We start from the raw sequence: 24,693 nt of genomic DNA on the forward strand, positions 1-24,693 counted from the left end.
TTATTCGTTGTCCTTACCGTCTCCCTAAAGTTCAATAAACGACACAGAGAACCGGATATGTGCAAAATCCACGCCTACAATGGTAGTCTTCGAGGTTACGTAACATCCAGAAAGTGGATCAATACAAGAGTTAAATCATTAAAAATTTATCTTTTGATGCAAAAATAATATTTTCAGATATATATTGCTTAATTTTATTTTGTATATTTTATCGATATTTTCACATGAAAACAAATTATCAATTTTTAGAATTTATTGTTCTGCGCAGACGCAAGCCCAATTGCGCGCAGGTCATATCTTTCTTTCTCGGGGGTGTACCGTCTCACGTACGCAATTCTGAAGCGAAGTCACGCAGTTTTCTGCACTCGTGTCTTATAACATAAAACAGTAAGTACTAACAAATTACATTATCCAGGTACATATCCTATTATCCTGGAGACGTTTGTTTGTATACGCAGGCCGCGTCATTTTTAAAGAAAATTAAATTTTTGTGAAGCCGGCATGGGTTAATGATAGTAATGTCGGCTGTCGTCTAACGATACTGTGTGCGACCTTTTCCATTAATTTTGTCAGTTCGAATGAGTTTGAGTATTCCGTTCTTGCTTTCTAATATAAGGAATTACGATTTTTGTTGAAAAAGAAAAATCTTGCACATAATGATGTGAAACTGCAGTCATTTATGGTATTGTAAGTGGCTGATTTTCTCCTTATGTAATACTCAGGAGAGGTCAATATCACTCCATTTTTGCTCTACATTATTGTAAAATTATTGTTAGATCATTGTTTATCTTCTATTTGATCGTTTTTTTTTCAAATAGTAGTATTAATAGTTTCTTGTAATTATAATATTTCTATAACAATCGTTACAATAAATGTATTATTAACTAATTAATTTGATAATAATTTTTGCATCAGTTATATTAATATTATCAACGGTATCATTTATATTATAATTTAATTAATGATTGCATGTTATGTAAAAAAATAGATTCATTATGAGTTTATTATATATATGTGTGATATCACTTTAAAAACTATATATTACAAGAAATCAGGTCTTGTATTATCTTGTACTTTATAATAACTGTATATGTTTATATAATTATGCAACATATTACCACTTCACATTATTCATATAACCTTGCCTTTATTTATTTTATTATCTGAAAGTTTTGTGATTGTAAACTAATTATAATTTAAATATTTCTTAATTGATTATAACATTATTACTATTATCATTTATGAAATTAAATATCACTTTTAGGTTAAGGATTACTATTATTAGAATTCTTTAGTACTGCACTGATTTAAATATATAATTGCAAAAAGTTATATGTAAATGTTCATTGATGTTACTATTAAATCACAAAATTTATATTGCATACAGTTAATGTTATTTTAATTCTTTTTCATTTATGTATAGAAATATATTTATAACGTATAACTAATTTATATTTTATATATGAATAAAATATAAATGTATATTATTTTCACAAAATTGATTGAAAATTTTTTATTATCACTTAATATTCTTGCATAGATCATGGCTCCACCAACATACAGCGACTTGGGCAAAAGTGCACGAGATATATTTAGCCAAGGATATCATTTTGGTTTGGTGAAGTTAGATGTTAAAACAAAGACCAGCTCTGGTGTTCAATTCTCTAGTGGTGGAGTATCCAACCAAGATAGTGGAAAGGTATTTGGTACCTTAGAAACCAAATACAATATTAAAGATTATGGACTCACATTTAGCGAAAAGTGGAATACTGATAACACACTTGCTACTGATGTGACTCTTGCTGATAAATTGCTCAATGGTCTTACTCTTGGTTATAGTTGTACTTTCTCTCCACAAACAGGGTAAAATATTGAATTGTTAATTTTGTTGATACAAGGATTAAATTAAGATAAAATAAACAATTATTTTAATATTTTCTGAAATGAAATTATACTTTTATTATTGCAGGACCAAGACTGGAAAATTGAAGACAAGTTATAAACATGAAAATGTATCTGCTACTACTGATTTCGATCTTAGCCTTTCTGCTGGTCCTGTAATCAATGCATCCTATGTTGTAGGATATCAAGGTAAAATAAAAATATATATTATTGGTTTTTGACAATTACATTTGACGATATATTTCTATGTTTTATACTTGGTAATGTCTTTTATTAATAAGTTTAATATTGAAATTAAGACATATTAAATATTTTTATTATTTAAATATTTAATACTTTTTACAAGTTTATCTGTGAACTCCATGCAGTTCCTTGTAATTTCAATTGAGATTCTCCTTTTTTAATTCCCAATATCCAAGATATTTCAAAACAAAAGAGTATAAGATGATAGTATAATAATCTTATATAGGCTAAATTTTATTGAACTGTAGAATATCTTAATTTCATTGTAGGATGGTTGGCTGGTTATCAGACTTGCTTCGATACACAAGGAAATAAACTCACAAACAACAATTTTGCACTTGGATTTACAGCTTCTGATTTTGCTCTTCATACAGCAGTGTATGTATGAACTCACGGATTCTTAGAAAAGAATATCAAAATTTTAGCATAATTTTTAATTTTATAACATGCTGTGTTCAATTCCATTAGGGATAATGGTCGTCGTTTCAGTGGCTCAATTTATCATAAGGTAAAACCAAACCTACAAGGAGCAATTGATCTTTCTTGGACTTCTGGTAGTAATTCTACAGAATTTGGAATTGGCACAAAATATAATCTTGATCCAGATGCAAGTATTAGAGCTAAGGTCAATTCTTACCTCCACATAGGTTTGGGATATCAACAGAAGTTACGTGATGGTAAGTAAAAGTACACTTTATTGGAAAAGTATGAATACATTATAATTTTCACGCATTGTTAATATTTTAAATAATTATTTTTAGTTTAGTAAAAACTTCATGTTTTATACTTTTTTCTATTAATTTTTTGGATATGATTTATTATAATCAATATTAAATTATGTTTAAGTAATTATTCATTTAAAATATTTTGTTCAACATTCTAGGACTTAATAACATAGAAAAAGTCCTGTGCTTTAACATAATAACATATTTTGTTTCTATTTCTAGGTGTAACTTTGACACTTTCTACAAATATTGATGGAAAGAACTTTGGGTCTGGTGGGCACAAGATAGGTTTAGCATTAGATCTTGAAGCTTAAATATGAATGATTTCAGACACAAAAGGACTTGACCCATTAAATTATTTCATGACCTTCGTGTCATAAAGACAGTATCACTTTACATGCTTCAGATAAAGTATTGCCTATAATTTTTAGACAAGTTTATCCCAAAATAGATGCCACAAAGTATCATGCATCATTTAAAATTAGTTAAAGGGATAATAGTTTAAAATATACACAACTACGAGTGTAAAACTACTACGATAACAGTATCTTATCATGAACAATTTAACTCTTTAAGTGAAACTCAAGTGTTCTTTTCTCTGTAATTCTTTTACTCATGATATGGTGCAGCCTTCCAGTTCCTGTTGAAAATATTCACTCTTAATGAAATCGAAGTTTAATTACTTTAATGTTAAAGAAACTGAAAATGCATAGGCACGAAGCAATGTTGATTGCAAATATTGATAAAGTTAATACAGGGGAAAAAATGTGTTTAAATTATTCTGAAATAATATTAAAAAACATGTAATAAGTATTATCGTGTTAACATGTCATTGTAAACTTTATAATTCATTTTAAAGTAAGAAAATTCGATATGTTCCATATTTACTCTTATAACTATGCAAATAATGTTAATGATTGGATTTATTGTAAAAATCCTTGCACTTAATATTATAGAAAATAAATAATAACTACATACAGGGACTTGGAATTAAATGATATCAACATGAATTATATTGTTCACTTTTCATTTTCAAAATGAAATCAACATTCATTCCTGCTTACATAACTAATATAAAACAATACTGCCAGTGTGGCTATCTTAAGATTGAAACTTGTTGTGAAATCCATATTTAGTTATAAAGACAATATTCCAATAATTTAAAGTCCGGTGTCTTATATAAATATTTCACAGTTTTAAAACAATACAATATGAATAAACACTTTTAGTTATAAACAACACCACAGTCCTGTTTTATGTAGCAATTATAATGAATGAGAGGTTTGTACACATAACATTTTATTCTTTTTTGCATCAACAATTGTTAAACATTGAGCAGAATTTAAATTAAGCTTTGTCTAGTTTTTAGAATAAAGACAAATTTATTCTATGTGGAGTGTGAATGCTTTATTTACAAAAAAACGGTACATTATTTTCTTAGTTAGAGTATTTTTGTGTAAACTTTATAATAACTTTACGTAAATGTTTAACAAACAATTTTTTTAAGTATATTTCAGTAATAAACTTTTATTCGTGTAGTTTCGTACTTATTTCATTTTTTAACTTTTATAAATAATAGACTAACTATTGCAATAAAACTTAAATTATTGAAATGCCTTACAAATCTGCTGGATATTTGTGTATACATGTCATGATAAATCAAAATTTATTGATCATACATGCATATTAACATAGAAATTAAATAGCATGTTAAATATTATGTCGCTCATAATACATAAGCTTTACTGTCGAATTACGATGATGATCCTTTCTTATTGCCTCCAAATTTTTAATAGCGTATTTAACAAATGAATGTCCAATATGTGTTTATTTAATATTTAAAAAATTTACATCAATGCACCATTTGATCTTCCATTGCTTTCGCTATCCATTCTGGTTCAGTTTGAGCGATTTTTTCTATTATTTGGTTCACCTGATAGCAAAGAGACTGTATTTGTTTATCCCATGTTGGTAATGATTCTCGTGCTATATGGAAAAGAAATTATTATCAGATTACGTTTATTAAAAATACGATTCGTTTATCAATTTGTTCTTTAAACTTACTTTCAAAATGTACAATAGAGTCAATTTGATCAATGGATCCATTCATTCGACTTTCTGTAATCATTTGGCTAGCAATTTTTTCTGCTTTTGTCGGTGGAATTTCCAACAAAGCACCCAATTCTTCAAAAGTTATATTATTGTATAATTTACTAGCAGATAATAAGTTATGTTCTATAACGGCACGGTCGAGAATAGTTGATCCTAATCCATCGATTGTACATGCTTTTTGGTGAGGTTGTAATAAGGCTTCAAACTCTTGTAATTCAGAGCGTCGAATGATACGGTCCAAATACATTTTTTCAAGAATTGAATAAGCAGGAAGTTGTTGACAGCGTTCATCTTTAAACAAGGTAGCTAACATACGACTCCTTTGTTGTCCTAATATTAAAATTGTGTTTATCAATTATTTTTGTAAGTACAGCATACTTAACAAAATTAAATACTTGCCTGCAGAAGCTAGTACTGTACAAATTAACGCGTTCCTAAGTGCAGTCATACGTTCATCTTCATGTATAATAGATCTATATGATAATTCATTGTATCTTTGAGCTGCTTCGATAAACTTTCTTCTGTAATCTAATACTCTAGCATAACAGACTTTATAGTAAATTTGTAACTGTTCATTTTTAGATTCAGCCTAAAAAAAAAATAAATAAAATGTTATACTGACATATGTGATAGAAGGTATAGTACAAGATATAGTAATTGAAATATTTAATAAATCTAATTACCACATACTTGTAAAAGTGATGCTCTATTGATAAATGCTTCAGCTTGTACTGGGTCATCATCTTCTAAATATAATCGTGCAATTTTAAGATAAGTTTCAAGTTTATAGTCAACTGTGTATTGCCTGTAAACAATTATAATTATATATAAAGGCATTGAATAATTTGAAATTTCTATTGACTTAAGAACATAATGTTATTTACTTTTGTCCTGTTTCTAACGGTATTCCCACTAAAACATTAGCTGCTTCTCTCCAATTTTGATTACGTTCATAAATATCTGCTAAATGTTGTCTTATACTAGCAACTTGTTCCTCAAAAGAGATGACTCGTGGTTGTATCTAAAAATTAAATAACAAATATTATTATAGTATACATTAAAATCAACCATGTTTCATATAAATATGAAAAACCATCTTACTTTGTCCAATGTATAATGTGAAACAGCCTTTGATATCTCATCAGGTAAGAGTAACAAACGATTACTAACATCTGTTAAAACTTGTCTTGAAATCACCAAACTAACATATTCATTTACAACTGCAAAATAAAGTTATTTATCTTTACATCAATAGTACAATATTTTTAATATTGTAGACTTTATAAATGAATTGAGTTTTAAATTTATAAATTGTAAAAGCAAATATATCATTGATAATATGATATATCAAAATACCACTATCTAAATATGTATTTAAATCATGTAATGTGTACTCAATATATTGTATACAAAGGTATGCATATAAAATAAATACTTCTACATATATGTACAAAATACGCAATTAGTTTTTTACAGATCGTTTTTATTATATCAGTCTTTGAAGGATGTATTTGTACACCTGTTATAACAAGAAATATATTTAAATAAAAGTGACATACTTGCTTCAATGAATATCTTTAAAGCATCAACCAATTCTTCGCCGGACGATGATAGTATTGAGTCCAAAATCGCTCGATATCTGGAAGTATCATCGTTTATACCAAATATTTCAAAAGGTATATTTTTGATCCTATTTTATAAGCTTACTTTTCCGCTTGATCTTTATGAGAGCCACCGGAATACGCTAAATTCATGAGTTGTTGACGTACAGCAGCTGCCGTCACCACCATCTTTTCTACATGAATAACCAGAAATTACTTTTGTGTGCTTACGATCATGAATCACAAAAACTGGTCAGTGGAATTTCAGAGTGTAGTTGTTAAGGAAGATAAATACCGTCTGATAGTACTTTAACGAAGAAAGTTAAGTTTCTAGACTTATTCCATTTTAAATAAAATTAACCGCGTCCTCTTTAAATATATATTTTAAAAATAAATTATGCAGTAATAACAATTTTATAAAGTATTTTACTTCAAAATATTATATATTGAATGTTATGATATTAATTTTATTTATATGGAAAACCATGATATAAAATTCTTAAGATTTTTCCGTTGATATGTATAATTAAAGATGGCGCTTCATAAAACAACTAACATTCGTAGTCGATGAACTTTATTCGAACAATCCGTGACTCAATGAGAATACAATTAGTGTGGACTCACATGTAAGCTGGCGAGTGAATGCAGAGGTTATTGCTCTTTAACTCAAAGTGTTAACGAAGTGTTATAAAGTAATTCAAATAGAAATGTAACAAAACGTTATTGTTTTATAGTTCACTGAAAAAAATACAATTTACCGTTTCCTTGATTAAACAAATGTAATGTATGGATTTGTGTCTATGTACTAATTTTGAAAACTTATAATTAAAATATTCGTGAGCGTAACACACTTTGCAAAATGGAAAGTGGTGCACATTTCTAATATATTGCAGAATATTTACCAAGGAATGTACCCTACAATTTTTTAAATATATACTTACAATTTTTACTATTATATCCAAGAATATAACGTTGTTATGACGACTATAATAATTTTATTGAATTACAATTTAACACACTTATTCATCGCATTACACTACATCCGCCAAAACTGACCAACAGGTGTATAAGTTTCGTTATATTTGAATTTCAAATTCACCAATCAACGATTAAATTTAATTTTAACAAAATTTGGCTAAAATTTGAAAATAAAATTCCAATTATTGTTACATAAATTTGAAATTATATTTATATGAAAAAAAGATTGAAAATATTTTTCTATAATGTTTATGAAGAATAAATGGTACGAATGAAAATACAATAAGTGTAAATGTTTTTATTCTGATATTTCTTGATTTAGCGATGAAAATTTTGCAATAAACAAATACTTATACCTCTAATATCATTACTTGATTACAACTCATTAATCATTTGATATTTCCCCGTCGATATAATGGTGTCATAGACTACCATATATAATACAATAAGTTAAACTTATTAGTATTAAGAATGTCGTAAATACGTAAATAGAATATGGAATTTTAATTCTTTATTTGAAAAAGTCTAATAAATTCTATTAAAATTCATAAGGTTTTTTATGACGATGCATCTTCGGGCGATATGTTGCATTTAAAACGTTAGAGTTTTCGGAACACTTGTTTTTTTTATTGGAGTCAGAGGGCGCTATAGAGTTGACGTGTTTTTAGCCGCGGAAGAGCGAAAATGGCGAAATCGAAATTTGCAAAGTGCGCGAAAATATTGCTCAGTTTTGGCGTAACATTTAATTGAAAAAGTTGATGTTTGACGAATTACATATTGGAAAAAATTCATTTCAAAATAGCAACTAACTTACCATTCCTACTTTAATTTGAGATTTTAATACTAAACGACCTTTGGGTCTGTTTGTACACAGCGGTGCGTAGTGCACTGTGGGACAGCAATGGTGGGCGCGTGATTTTGAACAAATTCGAGCTATCAAGGGAACACCCAGGTATGTATTAGAAAAAGGATTAAATTACTCGTTAGACAGTTTCAGAGAAATTTGAATTTCTGAAAAGCACATTAATAACTTCTTCGAATATTGTATCATAATTAAAATAAGCTTCGTGGCACGCCCCCACCCAGCACTGTACGTACCTGATATGAACTGATAAGTTATAGGTTAAGTTGAATTTTGTGCAATTGTAAGACGAATACTGACATGAAGTATATTTTCTATTATTGTTTGATGTATTAAGCATTCCATTTTTCTCTACGTATCAGTGTCGAATTGATATAAGGCCATTAAAAATGTTAAAATACAGGCAGAAATTCAGTTCGTGGAAAATGGCGCGTTCGAGTAATAAATGGCGCTAATGTTCCTAAGTAGACTATCCTTCGAATTTTTCTTCATTATTCAAATTTTATCGTTCGAATTTTCGAAAGTTCAAATTTTACTTGATCTTTGCATTGTTGAGTGCATCTATAGACAATTCCATTGCTCCTCGTGTTTAGAGAATGTATATTTGCTTCCTAAAGATTTGAATTTTTGAATTTTTAAATTCTCACTGATTCACTTCGTTTTCACATCATTTCGCAAATCATTTTACATATTACCGTTGATATACGATATTTTTTTTTATGTATAATCTTTCAACGTTTAAAGCTTTACATAAAAACGATTTACATTCCTTAAATTTCTAACCTGCATGTGCATGAAGTACATGTTTATGATGGAAGATACAGACATCTGGAAAACTTTCTTTTTAACAGAGATAAATTCGTTTTTAGTATAAATGATTATACACGATTGTAAAGTGTTAAATATTATTGCAATAGTTTAATGTTCATAAGTTAATATTTTGTAATAGAATATAAGTAGTATACTTATAAATCTGTCCATCGTATGTTATCATCGTACTTAGTTATATAATTAATTTGTGAATTTTGTTTACATATAAATGATTTTCATGACAACAATAAGTATAAAAGAACATTTCCTTCAAATGGGTAGATGTTATATATTCAAATGTTTTTTTTTTGTGATTATTTCATAATGGATCAAATTTGTATAAACAGAAATAGAGTTAAACACATGAATGGAATGAAAAATTGTTTTATAGATTGCATTATAAAATTTATATAGTATAACTTTATACAATTGCACATGTAAATGTAAAGAAGTCTACTTTGAGAAATTGGTGTTATTAAAAACAATACCTATACTTTAAAGTTATAAATTAATAGTTGTAAGTGTTTGTAATAAATAACATTTTGAATAGGCACGTAAACATGTCTGTAAATAAAGGGCAAAATGCTAGAGCTTTGGTTGAACCATTAGCTCTTGATTCACGTACGCTTGGTGATGGAGATTTAAGTGCATTGAGTCTATCGCATAATAATGAACAATATTCATCAAATGACTTTGAGGCATTTGCAAACATTCAAGCTGAATTGGAATGTATGAATGCTGAAGAAGTTATGACAACAGATGAGGAACATATAATAATTGAACGTAATATTGAGACTGAAACGATTGTACCTGATGTGGAGATGACTGAAGTTTCAGAACAAGCTCAAGAAGAACATATTATCTATACAACAGCAAATCAGAATAATCAAAATATTGTATTCCAAACAAAACCAACTTTGCAAAGGCTTCCAACATCTACAGTACAGGTATAAAACATTATTACAATTTATAAAGTAAATAGTGTTGTTTATAGTGTAAAATTATATTTTAATCTCACAATAGGTAAAATCTAATGTTGGTCCAGCAACTCAAAGTCAGTCTATTATGATAGTATCTCCTGCTGGTGGTCAAGGTACAAGTCAAATTTTAAAAATTTCACATCCATCAACAGCATCAGCTGGTCAATTACAGTCACTGGCTCAGACTCTCATAGCAAAGTCTGCCGATGGAAATATAGTTCAATTAAGATCAGCACAGTCTACTAAGCCTGTAATGGCAACTAGCCATTCAGGAAACATCACATTAGGAAACGTTCAGAATGCAAAAACAGTTCAATCAGCTATAAAACGAACTGCACAGAGTACTCAGCAAAATCGAAATGTAAGATTCTCATTATATTATTGTTTTCTTATATTTTCAAACTTAGACCCTAATAATATTAAAATGTAATTTTCATTTATAGTTAATACATATACCATCTATTTTATAATATTATTTTAGGTATATACAAAGATGATATTAGCTGGAAATCAAACACAATCAGGTCAACAAGTTCTAATAACTAGTTCACAAAATGAAAATCAGCAAACGCAAGCAATAAAGTTTTTAAATAACAGTGTATCAAGTCAAGATGTTACAAGTCCAACAAAAACTATAACATTGGCACAAGCACAACAGATGGGATTACTTTCTACTAATAAAGTCCAACATATTCTACCCTCATCACCACAAAAACAAGTAAATATTGAAATCTGTTTTTATCATTTTTATAGTAGTTGTATACATTAGTATAAGGAAATTAATTAACATAGAGTAATTTATTAAAAGTAATAAATTTATATTTATTATTCTTGAAGGGAATAATTGTAAATAAATTAGTGCAATCATCAAATACTCAGGCCTCTAAAATGACTATAGTTCCAAGCAGTACAATCAAATCTCCTACAAAAATATTACCTGCTCCATCATTGAGTTCACAAGTTAAAACTTCAACAATTTCGAATCAACAATCTGCATTCTCTTCCTCTAATAAATCATCTTTTCAACAAAGCCCACAAAAAGTGATTATACGACAGGTTAGTTAGTTCATGTTTTTATTAAAATTTTCACTATAAAGCATTTTTAATGTTTTCTTCCTTGATATTTCAAATGTTTTTATATTAACCATACAATATTTTTTAGAGCTCTTTAAAACCTGGAACTGTACTTGGAAGTGGACAAGTTATTAGAATACCAGCTAATCAAAATATAGTTACTGGATCTAATCAAGTACATCAAATACAAATGCCTGGAAGACAAGTAATATAACTTTTATGAAACAAATTATATTGTAGATTTTATTTAAATGTATCATAAAATTATTGTCTGATAACAGGATAACATAAATTAATAGTATGATTTGTAAAATATTAAAATTATAAACATTTTGAAAACATTTTTCTTCCAGGTGCAATATGTAAGATTAGTCAGTACTCCATCATCTGGAACTACGAATGTTGTTACTGTGGGTAAAACGAAATCACAAACAACTTTACAAACTGTTGGTGTTAGTCAAAAAATAGGAGGTCAGCAACAAATCGTCAAGGTTTGTGATTATAGTAAGAATAAAATGATTAAAAAATAGTATTAGATTGTCATGTACAATGTTTTCTTTCCAATTGTAATACAGGTAGTTCCATTAAATACTAGTAATCAATCATTAAGAACGGTTGCACCTAAAGCAACGTTAACAAGTAGCGGCCAAAGGTTATTAATTCCCGCGACTGCAACTGTGGGTAATCAATCGAAAAATGCAGTAGCTATTCCAGCATCGGCTTTGAGTCAATTAGCATCTGGACAGGCTGTTCTCTCAACAAATTCAAATATGGGAAACATTGTGGTTTTACCTGCTCAATATATTCAACAACAGGTGTAGTATAATAAATGTTTAATTTTTAAAAAATAATAAGTTAATCATATTGATTAAATATATTGACGATTGAAAATGTAATATACGATATAGTGCAAAGAGTTATATTAATTTTTTACAGCCTACAGATGAACTAAAATTGAAACCCCAACAAGTTACACCTAGTTTATTGGGTAATTCACAAAGTTTACAAAGTTCCACAGGAAATTTATCTGTAGGATCTGTTATAGAAAGTAAAAGCTCTCAAAGATCGTACGCTAGTGTCGAGCCTAATGGTATTAGGCCGAGAAAAGCATGTAACTGTACTAAATCACAATGTCTTAAATTGTGAGTATAATGTATATTAGCACTATTAAATCGTAGTTTTGAAATAACTCTTAAATTTTCACATGTATATACTATATATTATTGTAATTCATCTTTCAAAAATTGAGCATCAACTCTTTGCTTTTTTGTTACTTCAATTAATAAATGACGATCAGTAATGAAAATAAAAATGCATATTTAGTTAAAAGATTATTTTGAGGTGTAAGTTAAAAAATAATCGCGTCGTTAATAAGGAGAAGTTTTAAATGTGTCTTGATAAATGAAAGTGGTGAATTATGAATATATTTTGTCACAGATATTGTGATTGTTTTGCAAATGGAGAGTTTTGTCATATGTGTAACTGCAATAATTGTTCTAATAATCTTGGAAATGAAGAAGAAAGACAACGTGCTATCAAATCTTGTTTGGAACGTAATCCAAATGCTTTTCGTCCAAAAATTGGCAAAGGTCGTGAGACTGGCGATGACATACGAAGACACAATAAGGGTTGTAATTGTAAACGCAGTGGATGTTTAAAAAATTATTGTGAATGTTATGAGGTATTATGAATGGTTCTACATTCGAAATACAAGTATTTTAAAAAGCGATGAAGTTCTTCTCTAATACAAAATCTTTCTTTTTAGGCTAAGATTCCTTGCTCTGGTAATTGTAAATGTATAGGATGTCGTAACGTAGAAGAACCGAACTTGGAAAAGAAATCTCTAAAAGACTTAGCAGAAGCAGCCGAAGTTAGAACGGCACAACTTACACTAAATAAAGCAAAATTACAACTATCGGAAATGGCTTTTAGACCCCCTGCTACATCAAACACTGGCGCGAGGTAAACGTAATTACAATAAATAAACATTAAAGTAAGTTCTCGACCTATACGGTTAATTTCTTTTGAAGTTTAAATTAATAACATTTTGCATAAGACAAATACTGAGTAAGTCAAAACGTATAAATACGATGTATTATAGAAAAAAAGAAATATTAGTCGCGGATTAAGAAGAGCACAGTACTACGAATAAACAGAAATAAGACAGTGTTGATTAATTGTTACTTAATCGCAGATCTTACGAAAGTTGACTAAAACGAGTCGCAATTTCTTCCGAGAACGATATTTTTTTTTTCCTATAATGTATTTAGTATACGATTTAAGTTTCAAAAATCAATTAAAGTCAAACAGATGCATATGTACTCTTTTATGAAGAGAAAAATTAAAAAAAAAAACTTTATTTCATATTTAAATATATACGTATATAACAAATATGTATAAAGATATAAGCAAGCGCATAACTGTGTAACTTCAAGTCGCGGTGTATTTAAAATTTAATGGTTGTTAGAATTGGAGTATCATTATTTAAGAAGAGTTTGGCAGATATTATATTATGGAAACAAGTGATTTCTTAATAAAAAAAAAGCATTTCAACAACCATTATGAATGTTTTTGCAATTGTGGTGGCTATAATATGTTATGTTTATTAATTGTTTAAAATAATTATTACATGTACATATTAAGTATATAATTCTTATATTTGTCATAATCATTTTAATGCTTTTTATTTTAGAATATATAATTTTGTATTTTATACATATTTGTATTTCTTTTTTTACAGACAACCGTTCAACTTCTTGACCGATAAAGTAGTAGAAATAACGTGTCAGTGCTTAATGGCACAAGCTGACGAAGCGGAACGGAACATGTTCGATGATGAAACATCTCAGAGACTTATAATCGAAGAATTCGGTCGTTGCCTGAAGGAAATTATAGAGTCAGCACATAAAGCTGAAGCTACCTAGCAGGTACATTCCGAAAAAAAGTTTAATGGTGAAAGTTTTCGATTCTTACGTACGTATGCTGTAGTCAGAAAATTGGAAACATTGATTATTGGTACCTCCTAATCTAATAATTCGGACATAACAATTACAAAGCGAAATAAAGTGTTATATACCAAAGATAATGGTAAAAATATTAGAACATAATACATTCAACCGGTTAATTATTGTTATTAGATGAGAAAATTTTTCCAAAAAGTAGTTACAGTTATGTACCCTTTGTAATTATAAACTTATTTTATATGATATAATTAATGTACTATTAAGTACAGTCTAGAAAGTTTATTACTTAATTAATTATTTTCGTTTTTATTAAAACGAAATAATAATAGTTTTGACATAAGAAATTGTAAATTATCTTACTAAATAACAGTTAGTAAAAATATTAGAAATGACACGGTTGAATGCAATATGACAGTAAAATTTATAAAACAGGAGTATAACATTTGACGGTACAAAAAGTGTTTATATATTTGTCGGCCACACTTGAGAAATGAAAAGTTTATTCAAAATTTAGGTAAGAGACTAAATTATTAAAGAGGTATAAATTAATGCATCTATCAAATAGTATTGGTTTCCTAAACATATTTTCATTTTATGTCATGTGTTTCTATGATTAATTTTTTAAACGATTATTTCTATTGGCGTTAATATTCAGAGTTCTTTTTTTTATAGGAAAAATGCATACATCTATAGAAAACTGTAGATAACAAAAGAATTTTATAGGGTATAAAAAATATTTGATTTTTTTTGTGTGATGAACAATATAAATAATGAGCGTAAAATTTAATGGATTTAACTTCATGAGTGAAGTGAATTATGTTATCATGTTATGTTGTAATTGTTTAATATTGTATGTTGATTTCTCTCTACCTATTGTACATTATAAAAATTGTTTTTTCTTTACTAAATTAGTATTTCACTATTTATATTTCACGAATAAAAAGGACTATAGAAAAGAAAAGTAAAATAATAAATTTGTTCATAACTATCGTCAATATTTAAAAAATTTGAAAATTTTGAGTTACTAAAAAAAAAAGATAAAAAAAAACAAGAGTTACTTAAGTCATTTATATATGACGTTGCATTTTTAGTTTTGTATGTACTGTTGTTTAAAGTTTGGTTTTTCATTTGTAATTAGTATCTACAGATTTGAAGGAAGATGAAACTGTTTTTTTTTTCACTTACTACTTATTTATAAAATAAATTTTTGATATATAAACTATTAAACATTCAATCTGAGTTTTTTTTAGATTTTTCATGAAAATACACGTTTCACACATTTACTTATTGATTCTATAACAATAATACTAAAACGATTCTAATTCCAAAACAGTCAAATCGCTTGTTACGTTTACATTAATTTTCATTTAATTACGATATTGTATATGTTGTACTTTGAATCACTCGCAATTTTGAATACCAAGTATTATTTAATTAATCAATGATACAGTGAATGGCATTGCACGGAGGACGAAGGTATTTTGATACTGTAATTCTCTGATATCAGTTTAACAGACACAGGCGCATAAATACTTTTCATTGTGTACTGAATTAATCATCACTACAGTAGTAACACTATCTGTCTGCCATTAGGGGTAATACAAGTATAACTTATATGTAGGAAATTAATATAAAGTATAGAGAGTTTATATATTATAAATAGGACAGTGTAAGGACAAATGTAATATAGAGGTACAAATATAAATATATATTCGTAGAATTCGTACTTCAAAGGACAGCGTTTATTTTAAGTATACAAATTGTACAGATTACTGATTCGTAATATAATTATAAAAATTATGATAACGAAATATTAATTACACATTTTTACTTGTTACATGTCATTTATATAACAAGTCAAGTATAAAAGTATGAATTTTAAATTAAGGCTAAAAACTTTAGCAAAAGATGCTACCATATGTGTATAACAAATTACTGCTATGTACAGATAATATTCGTATATCTAAATATATCTTTGTGATTTGTCTTCTGTACATATACAAAATCTGATATCGCAGAGTTAAATAATTTATTCCTTTATTTTAGGAAAATTTATTTAAACAACTAGGTAATTTCACAATTTCATTGTACAACTAATATGTAAAAAGTTTTAACTGATTTATAAATTCGAGTACAATGTAAATAAGCAATATATAAATTAAAAACGTATTCATTATGTGAATGTTTGATATCAGATTTTTCGAGATATGATGGTGTTTAAATAACACTAAAATGTACGTATGAAGAAAATGTATATGTATATATATATATATAGGAAGGAATATATATATATATATATATACATGTCAAACACATGTACCTTTCAATAAATCTTATGTTTACATTGAAAGTGTTTAAATCACTAAAGTATCTACCAAAAGGACCATTTTACGCTTTATATAAGCGTGTATATTATATCTATCTGGATTATAAGTTCTTATTAAAACTTTACTACTTTTTTCAACATTTTGTCATCTTTCTTATGGGTAATCTTCACATTATCTCCCAAGGATTCTACATTGTTATTTGTGATCAAGTTTAATGTAATGGTACTTTCTTCTTTTTCTTTATTTAACTCTGGACAATCTTTCTTCAAGTGTGTGACATCTCCACAAATTTTGCAACAACCTCCTTGAGGATAAATTCCTTTAGGATTATCAGGACACTGTTTAGCAATATGTCCTTGTTCTCGACAAATGAAACAAGTTGCATATCTGAAATCTGTCGGCCTAGCCACTTTGCATTCAAAATGAGTATGTTCAGTTGATCCACATTTAAAGCAGATTCCAGTTCCTATTTGTTCAGATCCAAGTTCAGGACAATCTGACAAATTGTGACCTGCTTTTCGACAATGGAAACAAACACACTTCCTAATCCGTGTTAATGCTTTCTCAGCTTTTCTCCTTTCTAGTTTCATTGCTGTATCTATTTCCTTCTTTGGAATGCCTGCAAAAATGCATAAAATACAATATAAAACAAGTAATTGAGATATAAAATGCACAAACATATTTACCGTTCATGATCATTTTTTGTTTCAAATTGCATAATCTTTCCGCGTCTTCCTTTTTAACTGGAAAACCATCGTACTTCACAATTTCTATGTCAATACCATTGATGACAATTTTTGTAGAACCTGAATCTGTTTTCCTTCTTTTGTGTTCCTTATCATCTCTAATTTTAGGAAGCTTTTTTTTAGTAATTCCATTATTTTTAAACTGTTTTGTATGAAATGTATTTGGAATATTTTTTAAATTATGCAATTTATTTGCAAATTTGTTATTATATTGTTTGGTAACACGATTCTTTTCTTCCTCCTCATTTGCTCCATTATTTTGATTATTCTGTACTTTTTTCCTATTATTAGTAACTTCATAATCAGTAGAGGTTTTATTTTTAAATTTCTTCCACTGTTTAGTAGTATTTTCATCAGTTTTTACAAAAACTGCATTTTTTTCGCAAGAACTTTTCTTCTGCTTTCTCATATTACGTTTCTGACGTTTAGATAACGCATCTTTTTCTTTTTCCAAATTATGTCTATTAAATGATGTATTTTCATTCTTTTTATGGATTTGCAAAGTATCACTGCTTTTCATTAAAGTATCTGCAGAGTTTTCATTACTGTGTTTATCCATAGAACACTCCATTTGGTTACTACTTACATTATTAGACCGATTCTTATCTTTCTTACACCGTTTAAGTTTTACTTCTGCTGTAGTGTTATTAACTTCCTTTATATTTCTCTTTAAAGATGATTTCCTTTTAAGTTTAATATCTCCTAAAGATATTTTCTCCTTTTTCTTGTTTTTTTTTGTTACTGAATTATTGCTCTTGGTTGTCAAATTTTCTTCAAATTCTGCCCAGTCATTATTAACATTACCAACGTCACAGTAAAACACATCCTGTTTTTCTTCTAAAAGCTCCTTCGCAGATTTTTTTATAAAATGTTCTTCTTTAGATAAATTGTCCACTAATTGTTGTTTCATTATATGCCACGGAGTAGCATCATTAGCTACTTTTTCGTTTGAAGCTTTTGAACCTGTTGCTCTTGCATATCGAGTCATCTTCTAAAAGAATTAAGAGTTAATACTTTCCAAAAGTTGAATGTAATATTGCAAAGCATATAATGAAAAACTGCATTATCAGATACAGATATTAAAATTAATGAAAATTCGAAGACTTTCTATTTCGAATAAATATTTCTATTTTTTAACCTACACAACATAAAAATGATGGGTAAAAAATACACACTACCGGTTAAACGGAATATTTTTTCTCTAATATACATATAAACTATAATATGTTTGTATTTTAAACAAAAATTTATATACAAAATAATTATTTTATTTACATGTACTTCACTTTTCGTTATACTAAAGATATTGTATAAATAGTTTACCGTTTATTGAAAATGTATAATTACTAATCAAAAAGGTATAGATGCTTGAAGATACAGATTCATAGTGAACATTAATAATAATTGTGTACTAGAAGCAAAATAACCTAACTCTATCGCACGTGGTCACAATCATTGTGATCAAATTTCATTCCTCAAATTACTGACAGGAGAGAAGGTAGTACGGTGGGAACTGTCCCACTTTTTCATTCATCGTGCGTTGAAGGCAGTAGAATCGCGATCTTCTCTTACTTTAATGCCTTTAATATTTAATTATTAGAATGAAACAATGATCCAATTATTTATAATTAAATGTCTAAAGTACATACATCGACAAGTGTATCGTTCAATTCCCAATTAAATATTGTAGATCTGGTAATATGAATTCGTGCTGTGCGAGGGAAAAATTAGTAAACTTCACTTTCGTTTGACCATTATATTATGCTCATAGTATTGCGCAAATAGAACAAGAGATGGGGTTATTTCAACCTAAGGATAGTTTGCCAATTCACAAGATAAATTACTAGTCAAGAAAATGGTAATGTTACTGTATTAGTGGTAATGTTATTTAGTATTCATTAAATACATTAATGATAAATTTTATGTATATATGTAGTCGTATTTACAATATTTTTAGAAACTACCTTTATCAACTATCGTGTTCCAGTTGAATGTAGTTCCTAAAATTACCACTCTTAAACGTAGAGGTTGCTTCAAATCCACTGAAATTCTACGACGTCACATTTCTTTTGCTCAAGTTCTATGCTATATTTTATCTGTGATTCCAATTGCTATTAAATTTGTCGATTGTCATTGTGTTTAGTTTTAATTCCTACAGCTGATCGTGTAGAAATTTTATTCCAAACTGAATCGATAACGTTGGAATTCTCACGAAAACGGTAATTGAACTCATGAGCGTCTATCCATGAAAAAGCACTCCCTACACGCTTAGTAATATCTCTCCTATGTATTCTCTATTTCGTCTGCAATTCTAATTGAGAGATTCAAGAATTTGAAATTTTATTGCCATTTATCCGAAAAAGAGTTTATGCATGCGTAACGTCGCATCGAATTGATCTCTACGTGCTAGTAGATGGCGACACAGTGTCCTTGCAGTTCGAAAATACGCTAAACAAATGTATCGAAATTTTTATTTGCTTCCAAGCATAAATCTCATTTTTACTGGTATAATTTTTACGAAATTTTCTATAACGTCCCATAAGAAACATGTCGATTAGGTGTATCATAAACAAATATAATGTATAATTAAAATACTGTAAAATATTGAGCATCGACCGAATAATGAATAATTTATTTTGTTCTTTAAATTGACAAAATCAATTACGACCGTGATATTGATCATATTTCCGTAAAATAATCATTTTCATCGTAAAATGATAGTCACCTTTTTAGCGATTCTCGGTAATATATTTAATCGTAGAAAATATGACGCAAAAATGTTTAAAGTTACGTGTTGCTATGATTACCAGATTATCCTATAATAAAACCTTGAATGTTGTATCCTTGTACGGGACGATCGTTTTTTCTTCTCTCCTCCGTTTCCCGTTGCTCCAGTAACCTAGTTATGAGTATGATCGGAGATTCGAGACTACCATTTCGTTTTTCGATTCGTTTCCCATAATTCGGTGTAAAATGATTTATTTTCGTATCTATTCAAAATTGTTATTTTGAAGTTAGAAAATTTCTGTGCATTGACATTAATAACAAATTTCAGAGTAAATTTATTTTATAATTTCGATTAATTTTTTAGTTCTAAATATCTTAAAATAAGCGAGTAACAAGCGGACAAACAACTAAATGTTATTTATGCAACTCGGATACTTCTTGATTAGCGTTTACATAAAAACACTTTGCATGGTTGTGAATGTTGCGTAGCATACGTTCATTAAAAGTTTGTTACCTTGTTACTGTAGACATGGTTGTCACTCTGTATACGTGAAACGCGATTTACGGCTGGACATACACACTTAGATTTATATAAAACGCGCAAACATGTTTATATGCACAGATACAGATCTGATCGCGATTTTTATTCGTGCCCTCCTCTCCCAAGCTTCCTCGTTAATTGCGAGAAGTGGGGGATTGTTTTGACTGGATTAAAGTAATCTGTTAGGAAACGTTCTATTTCGATCGTTTTACATCTTGGTCTTCGAAACAAATAACGTTGCAATAAATGAGTAAAAGTCGATAGCGATGCGAATATATTTTAGACACTCGTTCGATCGTTACACGTAATGAAATAATCCTAGAAAAATATTGCGATACAGGGTTTATAGCGAATAACGAACCGTATCGTTTGTTGGTAGATTGGCAAGTGCCATATGATTTTACTCGTACATCCAGAAATCCCAATAGTCATCCAAATGTACGGATATAATGCACGATCGGTATACGTACGGGTAACAACGCATTATGCACACGAACACGTTAAAACATGCATCGACGGAAACCTGCACAGTGAACACGGTTATACGCCTACGACAGACAATTAGACACTACGTAGCGACACGGGTAATATCGATTTGCATACTGCGCAAGCACGTGCGTTTACCGATGTGTCGGATTCGTTCGGTGGTTTCCCGAGAACACAGGTGAGACACAATGGCGGGGAAAAAACAACGGGTTAATTTCTGATCGAATCGAAGTGCACGCTTTTCGATGAACAGAGAACGAAAGACAAATTAATGTCTGCGCTATAAATTGATACGGAATCAAAGAGCGTTCACGATTTATTGAGCAATCGTTCTTGTTTTTCGAATTTTATTGGTCACGGGGTCAAGGTTCCGTTGCATTTCTTACGCAGTGTCAAATTGCAGTCGTAAGATGGCCGCCCGCGATCGTATTAGACAAAAAAGAAACACAACTCGTCGTCGAATTATCAATATGCGATTGTTCGAGGTACCGATCTCTGTGGAACGCGAATCTTAGATTTCCTTCTGGTTCGATCACTGGACACAGTTACGTTTTGGGACGACGCGCACAACCACGGGAGACGAAAGAGCGTTCACAATGGATATGGTAAATACGCGTTAACGACATGGCACAACCGTGATCGTTTCGGAATTAGCGACCAGCGTCTATTTCTGCATGCCGTTCGTGTCGGTCACAGCTTTTCGCGCGAGCGTTTTGCTATCGGCGCGCGCGACGATGTCGTCGTTGCGAGGTCAGTGGAACGCCGACGATATAAATCGAGCGCTCGTTAAAACGTGACTTACGGCACTTTCACGAGCGACCGAAGTTGGCGGCGTGCTTGCAGCATTCTCCGCTATCCCCTCTTCGTTCGATTCTCGCACTATCCGTTGCCCTCTCGTTCCCTCTACCGACAGCTTCTCATAGCTCGGTCTTTTCTCCTGCGTAGCGATAGAATCACGAAAGCGAGACACAAGCGGTAGCGACACCTTCCTACACGGACCTTACTACTAACATTTCTCTTCCTACATTGTTGGCTCTCCTTTTTAGGATCGTACGGAATCCTTCGTTTCTCTTCGCGCGTGGATTTCGTGGAACTTTTCATCTTCCGTATCGAACTGTTTACGACGAATCGTCGACGATTTAACTCTCGCGGTTTGTTTCGAGCGTGACAATCGACTCGAGCCAATATCGTCGATAATGCTTTTTACGGGTTCGAAAGGCATTGTATCGTAGATATCTACAGGGATTCACCCGGCAATCCCGATAGCTGCATTTGAAACGAGCCAGCGCGATATTCCATTATGTAAGACAGCGTTAGAGCCCTCGATGGTCGAGAGCCCGATGATCCCAGGTTGCTCTATTAATAGACTGACCTTCCTTGCGCGCTGCAAGTAGGTGTGTTGGTAAGATAGCGTACATTGCGGTCGACGATGAGACACGTTTCCTTTTAGGCAGGGAAATAGTTGAGTAAGAAAGAAGGCCTAGGGAATTCCCCTAGCACGGATAATAAAAGAGTTAGACGATGAGCGAAACAATCGAATGAGAATTCATTTATCGACGAAATATATATCTATCTTATCCACGGTAAGTCGAACGGAACAGCTCGACGGTAAAACGAAATCGTTCGTTGTCTAATATTGAAACGATTGAAAGGGTATCGAGTATAAATAATTTGTTGCGCTATGTACGAGGACGATAGAGGGCGTTGATAAATTAATTTCTTTTCGTTACTCGTCGTACGTTTGCATTTCAATGTAACGATCGTCGGCATCATCGTGTTTCCATGCCTCGCTAATATGTACGCATCTACGAGCGAAAGTGAAGAAAGTTCGTTTCGATCGTCGCGTGAACGAACTGGCGCGTTCGTCGTTTCCATTCGCTTTGTGTATCCCCCGAGAGCGAAACACAATACTCGAGAAGGAGGAAGCAGTGGAAGGACTACAAGAGGGAGGGAGGAGATAGAGACGAAGGTGGCAAAGGAGGTGGAGGTGGAGAATGAGGAGAAGGAGGAGAAGGAGGAGAAGGAGGAGAAGGAAGAGGAGGAGGAGAAGGAGGAGAAGGAAGAGGAGGAGGAGAAGGAGGAGGCGGGGGAAGAGTGGGAACAAGTAGGGAAATTGTGTAATTTATTCAGCTGAGCAAGGGGCCACGATAGTTCGGTGTGCACGCGTAGGTGAATCGGATGATGTAAGAGAAGGGTGGCGCCAACGTTTATATCGTGAATAAAACTTTGCGTGCTTTCGAAAATTGCACCAAGAGCTGCGGCGAAACAACAAAACCGAACGCAATCGCCGCTCGCAATCTCGGCGGTTTACGGCGTACGTGAAAACCGTGAGATTGAGGTTTTTCAATTTTTACGCGAGCGTATACGGTTCCCGAACCACTTATGTAATTGAATTTCGCTGAATTATCGTCACGTTAGAACTTCGATTACACCGAACGAAAAAAAAAGTTTACCTTCGATCGCCCGGACTCGAGCGTCCCGTTCGATAATTTAATAGGTACGGTACGAAAAAACTTTCACCACGGATTGTAAATAGTTTCTTTTCGTATCGCGAGCTTTCCCCTCGGACTCGTTTCGATTACAATTGCACGCGTCGATGTTATTCTGGGTACTGTATCGACGAACTCGGTTCGCGAACCAACGATACTCTGCCACGTAAATCGACGTATAACTACAGTTCCAACGGTTTTTTCCCCCGTACCAGATGGCGCTGCACGAGCGATCGACCGTTTGACAAAGTAGAGCTCCGATAATCGGTAATTGATTATATTTTTCCCACGATTCCTCGAAAGAGAGGTTAGCGCTCGTAAGCGGCTACTTGTTCGTGAAAGAAAATCGATCGTTCGTAAAAGAGGCGTAAAGCACGGATTCCGTTGCGCGGAGTTTACCCATGGTCTGGTCAATACGGCAGATCGTCGTTGTTAATCTACGATAGTTCGAACGTTCTTTGTTATCGACGCGTCGTCCCGGTGCAAACGATATCCGCTTAAGAATCGAGTTACGAGACCGCAAAGTAGCGAGACGAGTACCACTTCTGATACGAAGTACATACTCGGATCCCTCTGTGTCTCGTTCCTTCTTTTTCTTCTTGCTCTTTCTCCCGACGTAGCGAGCAGTCGATCGGTCGGTCGGTCGGTCACTGAACCGCCCGCGCCGCCTTGTAACTCCGTGCCATTCCATCCCATCCTGCCGCGATCGAGCGGGTACCGTTAGAATCTTGTCCCAGTCTACCTGGAAACTAATTCGACGACTCCGGCTAAGCGGATTCGTCGTTGGGTTCGTTCTTGACGCCCGCGGAGCCAACGTACCGACCAGACAAAAGGAAGAGCTTCATCTGTGCTATTACACGGCAGACAACCTTGAAATTGCGGCAACGAAAGTTCCCGGAGTACGAGCCGCCTCCGATACTCGAACGCATGGTTTTATTCGCGCGGAAAAACGCGCTTCTTTTTGCGTCCATCGCGTTAATAGATTTCGTTTTTCTCGCACAGTTTATTCGCAGATATCTACACACAATTCAACGTATCGACGATCGATTCTTGGAACGTCCAGGAGAACTCGAATTAAGGAAACGTCTGGCATCGAAACTTGTTCTCGTTCGGGATATTATTTATCG

General features: G+C 31.3%; 4 protein-coding genes across 13 annotated transcripts; 2 read left to right on the forward strand and 2 right to left on the reverse strand.

The window, feature by feature from the left end:
- The first annotated feature begins 257 nt into the window (after positions 1 to 257).
- Positions 258 to 3,853, forward strand: LOC143144286 (voltage-dependent anion-selective channel). Its single transcript, XM_076306552.1, has 6 exons — positions 258 to 387; positions 1,541 to 1,863; positions 1,970 to 2,091; positions 2,415 to 2,523; positions 2,614 to 2,822; positions 3,093 to 3,853. Exons 2-6 carry the CDS (start codon positions 1,544 to 1,546, stop codon positions 3,182 to 3,184), a joined length of 852 nt encoding a protein of 283 aa, XP_076162667.1. The 5' UTR covers positions 258 to 387; positions 1,541 to 1,543; the 3' UTR covers positions 3,185 to 3,853.
- A 428-nt stretch (positions 3,854 to 4,281) lies between these two features.
- Positions 4,282 to 6,777, reverse strand: Csn4 (COP9 signalosome subunit 4). The gene is made up of 8 exons (XM_076306551.1): positions 6,690 to 6,777; positions 6,542 to 6,621; positions 6,084 to 6,202; positions 5,867 to 6,003; positions 5,673 to 5,787; positions 5,382 to 5,571; positions 4,935 to 5,312; positions 4,282 to 4,856 (listed from the first exon to the last, which is right to left on the reverse strand). Exons 1-8 carry the CDS (start codon positions 6,770 to 6,772, stop codon positions 4,723 to 4,725), a joined length of 1,236 nt encoding a protein of 411 aa, XP_076162666.1. The 5' UTR covers positions 6,773 to 6,777; the 3' UTR covers positions 4,282 to 4,722.
- A 1,471-nt stretch (positions 6,778 to 8,248) lies between these two features.
- Positions 8,249 to 14,457, forward strand: LOC143144284 (protein lin-54 homolog). Of its 2 annotated transcripts, none has more exons than XM_076306549.1 (12): positions 8,249 to 8,513; positions 9,784 to 10,180; positions 10,257 to 10,574; positions 10,695 to 10,931; positions 11,051 to 11,269; positions 11,376 to 11,492; positions 11,641 to 11,778; positions 11,863 to 12,102; positions 12,224 to 12,429; positions 12,725 to 12,968; positions 13,053 to 13,249; positions 14,028 to 14,457. In XM_076306549.1, exons 2-12 carry the CDS (start codon positions 9,794 to 9,796, stop codon positions 14,209 to 14,211), a joined length of 2,487 nt encoding a protein of 828 aa, XP_076162664.1. In that variant the 5' UTR covers positions 8,249 to 8,513; positions 9,784 to 9,793; the 3' UTR covers positions 14,212 to 14,457. The 2 variants fall into 2 exon arrangements, with proteins under 2 accessions (XP_076162664.1, XP_076162665.1); XM_076306550.1 differs by lacking the exon at positions 8,249 to 8,513 and adding an exon at positions 8,552 to 8,651.
- A 1,939-nt stretch (positions 14,458 to 16,396) lies between these two features.
- Positions 16,397 to 21,863, reverse strand: LOC143144738 (uncharacterized). Of its 9 annotated transcripts, none has more exons than XM_076307467.1 (7): positions 20,565 to 20,946; positions 20,131 to 20,313; positions 19,288 to 19,634; positions 18,973 to 19,132; positions 18,756 to 18,903; positions 17,264 to 18,314; positions 16,397 to 17,196 (listed from the first exon to the last, which is right to left on the reverse strand). In XM_076307467.1, exons 5-7 carry the CDS (start codon positions 18,777 to 18,779, stop codon positions 16,691 to 16,693), a joined length of 1,581 nt encoding a protein of 526 aa, XP_076163582.1. In that variant the 5' UTR covers positions 18,780 to 18,903; positions 18,973 to 19,132; positions 19,288 to 19,634; positions 20,131 to 20,313; positions 20,565 to 20,946; the 3' UTR covers positions 16,397 to 16,690. The 9 variants fall into 9 exon arrangements, with proteins under 9 accessions (XP_076163582.1, XP_076163581.1, XP_076163586.1 ...); XM_076307466.1 differs by having other exon boundaries at positions 19,288 to 19,771; XM_076307471.1 differs by lacking the exons at positions 18,756 to 18,903; positions 18,973 to 19,132 and having other exon boundaries at positions 19,288 to 19,771.
- Positions 21,864 to 24,693: the final 2,830 nt, after the last annotated feature.

Source organism: Ptiloglossa arizonensis, chromosome 3, assembly GCF_051014685.1.
Source record: "Ptiloglossa arizonensis isolate GNS036 chromosome 3, iyPtiAriz1_principal, whole genome shotgun sequence".
Lineage (NCBI taxonomy): Eukaryota > Metazoa > Arthropoda > Insecta > Hymenoptera > Colletidae > Ptiloglossa > Ptiloglossa arizonensis.

Bases quoted from the DNA above. Each gene is read 5' to 3' on its own strand.
- LOC143144286 (XM_076306552.1), top strand. From the start codon at position 1,544: ATGGCTCCACCAACATACAGCGACTTGGGCAAAAGTGCACGAGATATA. The intron at 1,864-1,969 runs GTAAAATATTGA...TTATTATTGCAG, and splicing joins ACTTTCTCTCCACAAACAGG to GACCAAGACTGGAAAATTGA. The intron at 2,524-2,613 runs GTATGTATGAAC...CAATTCCATTAG, and splicing joins TTTGCTCTTCATACAGCAGT to GGATAATGGTCGTCGTTTCA.
- Csn4 (XM_076306551.1), bottom strand. From the start codon at position 6,772: ATGGTGGTGACGGCAGCTGCTGTACGTCAACAACTCATGAATTTAGCG. The intron at 6,622-6,689 runs GTAAGCTTATAA...TGATACTTCCAG, and splicing joins CATAAAGATCAAGCGGAAAA to ATATCGAGCGATTTTGGACT. The intron at 5,788-5,866 runs GTAAATAACATT...AATTGTTTACAG, and splicing joins CCGTTAGAAACAGGACAAAA to GCAATACACAGTTGACTATA.
- LOC143144738 (XM_076307465.1), bottom strand. From the start codon at position 20,985: ATGGCACTTGCCAATCTACCAACAAACGATACG. The intron at 18,315-20,952 runs GTTCGTTATTCG...TAATTCTTTTAG, and splicing joins ATCTACCAACAAACGATACG to AAGATGACTCGATATGCAAG. The intron at 17,197-17,263 runs GTAAATATGTTT...GCATTTTTGCAG, and splicing joins ACAAAAAATGATCATGAACG to GCATTCCAAAGAAGGAAATA.
- LOC143144284 (XM_076306549.1), top strand. From the start codon at position 9,794: ATGTCTGTAAATAAAGGGCAAAATGCTAGAGCTTTGGTTGAACCATTA. The intron at 12,969-13,052 runs GTATTATGAATG...CTTTCTTTTTAG, and splicing joins ATTATTGTGAATGTTATGAG to GCTAAGATTCCTTGCTCTGG. The intron at 13,250-14,027 runs GTAAACGTAATT...CTTTTTTTACAG, and splicing joins ACATCAAACACTGGCGCGAG to ACAACCGTTCAACTTCTTGA.